The sequence below is a fragment of the Sinocyclocheilus rhinocerous genome, unplaced genomic scaffold, assembly GCF_001515625.1.
Source record: "Sinocyclocheilus rhinocerous isolate Xijiao unplaced genomic scaffold, SAMN03320098_v1.1 scaffold1339, whole genome shotgun sequence".
Taxonomy (NCBI): domain Eukaryota; kingdom Metazoa; phylum Chordata; class Actinopteri; order Cypriniformes; family Cyprinidae; genus Sinocyclocheilus; species Sinocyclocheilus rhinocerous.
Genome location: NW_015634830.1, coordinates 744,424 through 754,935, shown reverse-complemented (window position 1 = coordinate 754,935; position 10,512 = coordinate 744,424). Strand labels below are relative to the sequence as shown.

Genomic DNA, 10,512 nt, shown 5'->3' with positions numbered 1-10,512 from the left:
CCAGAGGGATGTAGGGACGAGGCGCAGCCGGAGGAGTGGAGTCCCGAGGCGACGGATGGTCGACGACAGACCAAGGCGGAGTCAGAGGAACGAGGGAGCCCGGCGGAGCCAGTGGACTGATGGACCACGGCGGAGAGAAGGGAGCTAGGAGCCATGGTGGAGCCGCCGGGTCGACGGGCCGAGACGGAGTCCAGGACTCAGAGGCTGGAGGCGGAGGCCAGGGATTCTCCAGCCACGGTAACAATGGAGGATGGCAGATCCGCCGAGCTCGCACCATACAGATGGTGGGCTGAGGGCGAGCAGAGGGGCTGCCAGACGACAGTGGTGGAGGACGCAGGAGTGTGCGGGTGGGCGGGTATTTGTGAGCCTCCGGGCATTCAGGGTTAAACTCAGGAAGGGGAGCCCTCTCTCCTTCGGAGTTACACAGTCCCAGATCCATAATTAGCTCACCCTCAGCCACAGTGCAGGGGTCGGAGCTCCTCTCCACGCTCTCACTGTCCACGGCTTTCTCCCTCGTGGCGGGTGTTGTAGCCGGCTCTCGCATCTGGTCTGACGATCCGTGAGGCTCTGGCTCCGTGGCGATCCTCAGCTTTGTCGCACTCCTAGGCGATGGCCCGTCAGTCGCAACGGGCTCAGGCTCTCCGTCAACGGTGAGCTCGGGCTTACACTACGCACAGCGGGGAGATGGTGGATCGGAGGTAAACACTCTCCAGACACCGGATGATTGCCTCCCTCCAGTGCAGTCCGGTGGTGTCTGGGAGGTCGAGTAGTAGTTAGCCCCGATGCAGAACAGTGAGTTCAGTGCAGCGTCGTCAAACGCTGTTAACACGGCGAGCTGGCTGAACTCTACCTCATACTCCAAAAGGGGAAGGTCCTTGCGGGTGAGGGAGGTAAACTTTTCGGCAAGGGGATCCATGGGGAGCACGGGGAAACCAGAAAACAAAACTCTGTAAAACACTGTAAAAACACAAAAAATAAACGGAGGGGAACAACGCAAATAAACTTTTTGTAGGTCCGGTGTTCTGTCACGCTTGCTGCTATGGCATGGAGCGAGGAACGAGGAGACAGAGGAATAAACTCAAATAACTTTATTTTTTTGTCTTTAATGATAATCCAAAGGAATCAATGTAGCACAAACACAGGGAACCAGAAGACATTAGACACCAGACGAGGGACCATGGAACAGAACACTCTTAAATAATCAACTAAACGAGGGGATGGACGAGACACACCTGGAATCAATGAAACACAATGGGAACAGGAACAGGAAAGACCAAATATGGGCATAAACACACGAGGGAAAACTAGGTCAAGGGGAGCATGTAGGGAGCAAAACATACACAGACAGTCCATAATCCTGACATTAGCACAGCACAAAGCTGTTTAATAAACAGTAATTTAATAATGTCGTATACTCTTGAGGGATTTCAGGCATGACTCTGTTTGTCTTTGGTGCAACTGTCAATATGCTGGAGGCTTTAGCTAAAGCCTCTGAAAGGGATGCTAATGATGTAGAGTTTTGTTGGTTAAATAGCTAATATAATTTCAAGTAATTATTATAATAACACTAGCCTAGAGACTGTAATTAGCGCTTGACTTATTGTAATAGAAATGTAACATGCACATACGTTGAAGATTCAGGGAATCATATGCAAAGCTCAAACGTCATCTGGATGATTTCCCACTGCTAATCGAACGCTGAATGACTTGACAGAACTTAAGCTGAAATGTAATTCTATAAGCTGTAAACTTCACCGGCTGTGTCTCTTTCCCAAAAGCACACAGTGTTGCGTTAAGCAGAGGTCATTTCGTTTGAAGTGACAGGCTTCGTCCTTCAGAGGTTAGGAAGTTCAGAGCTGCACATGCTGAGTTTAGCCTTGTTATTGTGCCGTACTATGCAAATAAATACACAGTGGTTTATTTATAGTTATTGTAACTTGTAAAGTTAAAAAAATTGGCCTAGATTTAAGGTTTATGTGTTTGAATTGAATTGTAAAATTTCCATCCATTTGGATTACTCAGATTTAATATAAACAAACTAATAAACTTCATTTTTTTCACAATTATTAGATTTATGCTTTAAGCAAGTTGAATAAGTGCATTTTTGAAATAGGATTATTTAAAAAAAAAAATCTAATAGATGCAAATAGATTGCCTTTTTTTTCTTACTGGTTTGATTGACAAATATTTATCACACTGAGTTTATTAGTTTATGATAAAACTGTATTATTCAAATGGATGGAAATTTTTACATGCAATTCAAATACATAAATCTTATTTTAGACCTAAATATTTTTTTTTTGTGTGACGGGAACAAGATTCAAACGTTCCCCTACCAGACTCGAACATGCATTGCCACATATACAATAATTAAAATTTTATTCCACAATAGAAAACCAAACATATGATAGAAAATGAACTATAGATCAAAACCATGTCAAGTCTAATTAATTAATTGACAGCATTATTTTAGCATCAATGAGGTACTGTTCTAGTTTTTTTTTTTTTTTGCATTTTTATTTTGGTATTTTTCATTTTAACTTTAGCAATTTTATGCTGTGTTTTTGTCTTTTTTAGTTACTGTTTTCTTTTATATATATGTAGCGTCTGGACCAGTCAAACACACAATATATATTTTCCCCATGAGCTGAGTCGTTACATATATATATATATATATATATATATAGTTTTTATTTTATTTTTATTTTTTCGGTTTTAGTTTTAGTTGTTATTTTAGTACATCAAGTTAAACTAAATGAAAATGGGAACCGTTGCCTTGGGAACTAGCTGAAAAAAAAAGTTCTTATATTTTATTATTTGACTATATTTCAGTTAACATTTATTCGTATTTCAAATAATAGACATGTTTTTTTTTAATGGTTTTAGTTGTACTTAATTATAATAATCCTGTAAATTGAATAGGTGTTGAAATGACATTTTAGTAGATAATAAAATAGCTCAAGGTTTTATTTTTTCATGTGAAAAAGCTTTTAGATAAACTTTGTTAAAACGACCTTTTTTCCCTTGTTAAAACATTCTAATTGTCTACAAGAACTTTAAAGTATATATATTTTTTAATATTGCCACATATGCACTAATTACTTGGCCACGGCTCTGACCTCTAAAGTTAGCTAGTTTAAAAAAAAAACATTTCTTGCCTGATGTGAAAATGAATGAACTTACACTTTTCTTTCTTTCTCTTTCTCGATCAGGTTGTTAAAGGACATGGTGCCCCGCGTCAGGCAGACGAGACATTACGAGCGCTTCGAGTAGCGATTCTGATTCTGGACGACACAACACACACAGAAACACTCCTGTGGAGATTCTCCTGAGAGGAAAACACAACAGAACACAACACACACACACTTTACCTGCCTCAGGGCAAGCACAGCCACTAATTCCCCCTGTAAATATGGATCTGAAAGGGAACAACTGAAATTGAAAATATAAAATGTGTATTATCGTATCGTTTGAGATGGCAAAGAGCCATGGGGCTGAAACAAGACATCTCAGAATGTATATCATCTGATATATAAAACCCAGCTTCATTGCATTGAGTTATATGTTGGTATTTATGGGTATAATGGTGAGAGACCTTTTTTAGGTATGATTTGTGCAGGTTATTACACATATATTCAACATTTTCAAACGTCCAGGTTAAGAGGGAAAAGGTTTATCAGGTAAACTTAACACAGATTGTCATTTTTGTCTAGTTTGTTTAAATTAAGTTATTTCAGTAGTTCTTTAGTAAAAACGTTTGTTGCATCTGTGAAAACCTGTAAAATTTTCACATGAACAATGAAGAAATAGACTAAAATGACACAAGAATTCATTAGCTGTCTAACATTCGATTTCGAAAGTTCTCATTATAGAAATGTCAATAAAATGCCACAGTGGAAAAGCCAAAAACATCATATAAAATCAAGTACAGATCACTCTGAAAGTGTACAAATTGAAGTTATGCCAACATAAACGGAAGGGGTGCTGAAACTACATATTTGTAGATAATAAAAAGACTCAAAGTTGTGTTCTTCACAGGGACCTTGTTAAAACTTTAATTTGATTCTTTTTTTCCTTGTTAAACGTGCCATTGAATCATCTACATGAACTTTAAAGTATAATATTCAACAAACAGGGCATTTTCATATCTAATACTATTGTAACATACTCAAAACATAATACATGACGAATCTTTCAGTACTTAAAGAGCACTAGTCTAAGTCTACAAACTAATTGCTAGAAACCGCTTCGTTTGCTAGACCTAAATAATTATGTAATTTCATCTTTCGCACTCCATTGAAACAGTAAAACTCTGTGAAGGTCATTTGTTATAGTTTGATCTAGCCTTGCATATAGCTTTTGGTGAAACTTGTACTTATTAAATGGCACACAAATGTTACTCGCACAGTAACAAAGCCTTAAAACTTGACCCTTCATGATGTGAAGTTATATGTTCTGAAGTATTACTTAGACTGTTGTAATTTTGCCACGAAATTTGGCAGTTTAAATGTGTATTTGGGAAAAGCCGAGTTTCTGAGCATTTTATGTAGCAAATATATTGTAGCTCCGTGGAGCAGATGGACGTAACAGTGACATTACAGCCGGTCCAACCGCGTATGTGCTATTCAGTGGCAGTTCATAGTTCGATTGTCGGTGAAAAGCAACGTTTGTGCTTTTGGAGAAGTGTATGACTTATGCTGTTTTTTCAGGTGTGTGGTCGAATTCGCCGCTCTGTTCTTTATTGACATGTTAAATACTTTGAGCCCTTGTCAGAGGGACTAGACATAAGCACACGCCCCTGCAAATGAGACTTTCTTTGCACAGTTGCTAAAACCACATGTAGACGTGTGATCAGGACTTAAAGGAATAGTTCAGCCAAAAATGTCTGAGCATTCACTCACCCTCAGTCCATCCAAGATGTAGTTGAGTTTGTTTATGATTTGGAGATATTTAGCATTTCATCACTTGCTCACCAATGGATGCTCTGCAGTGAATGGGTGCCGTCAGAATGAGAGTCCAAACAGCTGATGAAAACATCACAATAATCCACAAGTAGTCCACACCACTCCAGTCCATCAGTTAATGTCTGGTGAAGTGAAAAGCTGCGTGTTTGTAAGAAACTAATCCACCAGTCCATTTAAGGTGTTTTAAATTCAAACGGTCACTTCTGGCCAAAATCCATAACGTTTAGCCCATAATCCATTAAAAAAAAAATGTCTTTGATGTCTTTTCACATCAAAATCCACCAAAATAATTAGTTTAGAACTATTTTGAACTGTTTTGGTTTGTAAACAGTGCTTGATCTGTGCAGATTTCTCTCATGATTCAGACGAGACTGGAGAAAGCAATATTATGGATAGAGAGGACTTGTATATTGGCCTGAAGCAACAGTTTGAAGTTGAAAACATCTTGATGGGTTAGTTTCTTACAAACTCACAGCTTTTCTCTTCACAAGACATTAACTGATGGACTGGAGTGGTGTGGATTACTTGTGGATTATTGTGATGTTTTTATCAGCTGTTTGGACTCTCATTCTGACGGCACCCATTCACTGCAGAGGATCCATTGGTGAGCAAGTGATGTGATGCTAAATTTCTCCAAATCTGTTCTGATTAAGAAACAAACTCAACTACATCTTGAAATTTTCAGGAAATTCTCATGTTTGGGTGAACTATTCCTTTAAAACCAAGGCCCAAAAATAACGAGATTGGGCCCATAATTTGGTTAAAAAACTGAATTCGCACCATTGCTTGAAGAACAAATGCTGACAAAAGCCGATGTAAATCCACGTCGGGCTGAATGTCATGTGATACATGAATGTATATACAACTATGTTGCTGTGGAGTACACATGTATATTTACACAGAAATGTCTGTTGTCACAGAAAAAAAAAGTTTATTTGAAAAATAAAGATATATCCTACTGATTCCTCATAATTAATGAAAAACAAACTGTCCGGGTTTTTTTTTTCCCATGAATGTCTTAAAATCCATCATAACGAATGTAAATCACCCCCCAAAACACAAGAACAACTTAAAAAACAAATCCATCAGGGTTGATCAGTTTACAAATGATATGTGAATGCTTTTCAATTTAAAACAAAACAAAAGCAATTATTATTAACAGCAATGTAAACCAGAACAATTGTAAAAAAAAAAAAAAAATTCAACTTTTTTTCCAACATATTTGCAGTAGTTAGTAGGTAAGAATTACTGGCCATGATTTTGAATAGACTAATATTTTCAATAAAACGTTTGACAGTCATTAATATGAATAGCTACAGCTAAGCCGTACGAAAACAAACACTTTCAAAACAGTGGCATCCTTCATACTGTAAACCAAATGTAGTGACTTTAGTCATCTAGACATATATTAGTCTGATTGTGTGATTTTGCGTGTCAACAACCACCAAACGTTTGGCAAGACTATTTCGCGCTAAATGCCGAGCAACTCGTATTTCAGCTATTAAACTACTATTTCGGCTTTTAGCTAGTTAGCATTTCACCTCCAGCGCTTGCTATTTCGTAAAGGAAAACAAACCAGACAGTTCTAGTTAGTAACCATCAGAAGGCACCTCATGAAACAAGATGAAACAATAGCTTGGCTGAAGACCATCGTTTTACATACAAACGTACAGATCTCGACAAGAGCGGAAACGCAAACGTAAAACTATCGTATAAGTTAGAGTGGAAAACTAGAAGAGACCCATCTATATTTACAAATGTGCAAATGTGTACAGAAATCATACACTGGATAAAAACATCAAATGAGGATTTGCTGGCTTTTGAAATTAAACTGTGTTCACAATGTTTGTCCAGAGTATTGACAATAAAGGAAATTATGATATGTTATGCTGTACTATTTTTATATAACATTCAGTCAAATTTTACAGCAAAAACTTTACGTTTTATGTATTTTTTATTTATTAAAAAAAAATGTTTACTTCATTTTGTAGTTAAGTATTCAGTTATTTTTTATTGAATCTTTGTAGTTAAAGAATTACAAATAATTTAATTAAAGGGATACAATTCTGCCATCATTTACTAAACCTCAAGTCGTTCCAATCCTGTTTGAGTTTCCTTCTTTTGTTGAACACAAAAGATATTTTGAAGAATGTTTGTAACCAAACTGTTGACGGTAGCCATTGACTTGCATGGTTTGGAAAAAAATACTATGGAAGTCAATGGGTACCGTCAACTATACGGTTACCAAAATTCTTCAAAATATCTTCTTCTGTGTTCAACAAAAGAGAGAAACATACAGAAACACATCCCTTTAAGGATTAACTTAATAATAAAACTAAATTTAGTTCTGCCGCTCATATTTTTTTTCCAGACAGTACTCTGGACAAGCATATGCGCATATACTTCATTTAGTCTGATAAATAACATTTCCCTCTATAAAGAATTTTCTCTTCTATAAATAGTCACATAAAAGTCAACAGGCAGAGATAAAGGTCTGTATACAAAATAAATTAAAAAACAAACTTTAAAACAATTGTACAGTGTTGTAATATCTGATGTCAAATCTTCGCTATAGTGCAGTTTCATTCCAAAACACAAATAACTCTAAATAATTCTAATTTTGACGTTTTTCGATAATAAGCAGGCAAATTCAAGAATATCGCGCAAAATAAAAATGAAACAAAAAGCCAAGGCCAATGTGTTTTTAACACAAAATAAAAAAAATTATTTTATCCTAGTAATGTACACTTTGTTTTTATACAGATATATATTTCTTTTTTTATACAAATAAAGATAAAATTTTACAGAAATATCTGTGATCGTGTTGGTATTCACCTTATCCACATACAGATCATCTGAAACCCGTGATATAATGTTCATTCAGGTAAACTGGGCCACTTTTTGCCAATTAACGCGAAAGCAAAATATGTCCCAATTTAGTTGAATTCAGTCTACAAGTTTAACGGTTAGTTTGGTCAAATGGCTTGCGTTCTACTTCATACTGGCTGGTTTGCGACGTGTGTATTTCACTAATAAATCCCACCTGGCAGTTGACTGGTGCAGTACTGCGATATTTAACGTGGATTGTGACCAACACTGAAAATTCCCAGTGTTAGCATGTGCTGTTAACAAGTAAACTACCATGCAGAATAAAGCGGACCGTGTGTTTACGTTTCAGCGCCTGTTATTTACATGTGAGCGCGTCATTTCACGGAGCCAGTACATGGAAAGTCCAGTTACAGTGTAAAACGGGGGACATTTCTCCATTTCCCCAATAACAAGCGCACTCGCGCACACAAATAAACACACTCGGTAGGTTAGAGTCTTCAAAATGGTCAAAGATGCTTTTCAGAGTCAGTTGTCAGACTTGGTCCAATGATGAAAGTCACCTTAGAAAGAGAAGAAAAAAACACACAAATAAACAAAAACAGTAGAATGAAGAACTGGGCTAATAAACGTCACTACAGTGTTTCCTCCATGCCAGCAGGGGGCAGTGTACAGTTCTGATTCCCTGCAATCCACTTCAAGTATGTCAGCCTGAAACTAGTTCAAGTTTGTGCAAAAACAAAAAAAATCCAGCAAAATAAATCATTTTCTTCTCTTTCCATCCTTTGTTTTTTTTTTCTTCGGCCGAATGCCGAGAGCTGCCGCACTCCAGCGTTTCCATTCCTTTTTTTTGTGAGTTTATGGGAATAAAACAAGAGTTGAATTCCTCTGAATTCTTTAATCGAATCACCGCACATTACAACACTGGCTCTGTCAGCACTGCGCTATGTAATAGTCTGGTCCCGTCCAGTACGGCGGGGGATGAACCGCCAGTTTGGTCGTTTGGGGTTGCTGAAGTGTGTGTGGTGTGCACGTGTGTGTTATAAGCAGTCCTTGCACAGCGCCACCTGTCCTTTCATGTAGTCTCTGCAGGGACAGATGCGCGTGAGGGACTGATGGGCCCCGGCGCAGCTGAACAGCAGCAGGTCCGACTGGAACACGCAATGCCGAACCGATTCGCTGAAGGCGGGGACGACGATATCGCTGGTGGACTCCACCGTCTTACACTCCACACCATACCTGCAGTGAAGAAACCAAAGAGAGAATGCTTGAGGACATGACATGAGATCACCAAAAATCATGGTCATATGTGACCCTGGATCACAAAAGCAGTCTTAAGTCGCTGGGGTATATTTGTAGCAATAGCCAAAAATACATTGCATGAAGTTCACGGATAAAATTAATTTTATTAATTTTTAATAATTAGATCCATGGTCAAGTTGTTTACAAAAATAGTCAAAATCTGATGCAAATTTTGGGTAATTTAAAGGGGTCATATGATGCGATTTCAAGTTTTCCTTTCTCTTTGGAGTGTTACAAGCTGATTGTGCATAGATAAGATCCCTGAAGTTGCAAAGACTAAAGTCTCAAAACCAAAGAGATATTCTTTATCAAACTTTGTAGAAAACGAAGCGTTTGAGAGAGGCGGGGCATAGAGGACCTACAATAATGTACAGTATTTGAAAAATAATGTGTTTTTTTAACATTAAAGCATGTCAACATATTCTGTTACACCAAATACACAAAATAATGATCTTTAAAAAAGCATCATATGACCCCTTTAAGTCAAATCCCACCACACCTCAGCAGGAGCGAGTAAACAGACTGAGAATTTGAATGCTACAAGGAGAAATAAAGGGCCTGTGAAGTGCAGCACTGCCCTCTGCTGTCTGGATGGAGAACTGCAGCGTTTATACCTGAACAGATCCTTGTCTTTATTGAGATGCTGGAAGAAAGAGGGTTCACAGATCAGCTGCTCTTCCTGACACACCTGCTTGCAGGATTTACCTGCCGGAGCCAATTTGACCTGCATGGTGCTGAGAGGAGGCCACATCACCTGACCATGACAGAAATCCTGCACACACACACACGCGCACACAGGGGTGTTTCTTTACAGATCAAGCGTGTATTCTTTGCATGACAGGTACAGGTATGTCAGGTCTGATTATCGTGTGTTAACAGGTGAAGTGGAACGAATCACACACACCTTAAATGTCCACAACACACAGTCAAAGGTACCTGGTTCTTGATGAAAGCGTTGACACGCTGCAACATCCCCTCACAGGTGAACTCATACGGCAGATACGGCTCGATCTGAAACAAAACACCAAGAAAACATCACACGTCACATGACACTGATTATAAGCGTGTATGTGCTTCACTATAGTTTGCTCCCAGAAGTGAGCTGAATATGGCAAAACCGGCAGGTTTTCATTCTGGACCTCCTTAATGATACAGATGATTAATAAATAACGTCAATTATGTTTAGTAAATGTATGTTTATGGTTTGGGCTAATCTGTAGTAATGATATTTATATAAAAACAACATATCACTTCAGTATGTCCTCATTTATGTAGCATAGCTAAACGTGTGTCTAGATTTGTTACACTTAAAGCTATACTTAAAGGACAAATTTACTGAAAAATATCCACAAAATGGACCAAAACGCCTTTAAAGGAAGTGCTCAGTGAGAAAATGGCTCATAAATATATATATATATAT

General features: G+C 38.0%; 2 protein-coding genes across 2 annotated transcripts in view; one reads left to right on the top strand and one right to left on the bottom strand.

The window, feature by feature from the left end:
• Positions 1–4,910, top strand: part of LOC107745987 (transmembrane protein 163-like) — a 29,844-nt gene extending 24,934 nt beyond the window's left edge. The window contains exon 8 of the mRNA XM_016560019.1: positions 3,213–4,910. Coding sequence (XP_016415505.1) covers positions 3,213–3,273 — 61 coding nt within the window. The 3' untranslated portion in view covers positions 3,274–4,910. The remainder of the gene's footprint in view (positions 1–3,212) is intronic.
• A 2,306-nt stretch (positions 4,911–7,216) lies between these two features.
• Positions 7,217–10,512, bottom strand: part of LOC107745986 (alpha-1,6-mannosylglycoprotein 6-beta-N-acetylglucosaminyltransferase A-like) — a 77,605-nt gene continuing 74,309 nt past the window's right edge. The window contains exons 15-17 of the mRNA XM_016560018.1: positions 10,029–10,103; positions 9,707–9,864; positions 7,217–9,029 (exon numbers count right to left, since the gene is read on the bottom strand). Of these exons, the coding sequence (XP_016415504.1) occupies positions 8,831–9,029; positions 9,707–9,864; positions 10,029–10,103 (432 nt within the window). The 3' untranslated portion in view covers positions 7,217–8,830. The remainder of the gene's footprint in view (positions 9,030–9,706; positions 9,865–10,028; positions 10,104–10,512) is intronic.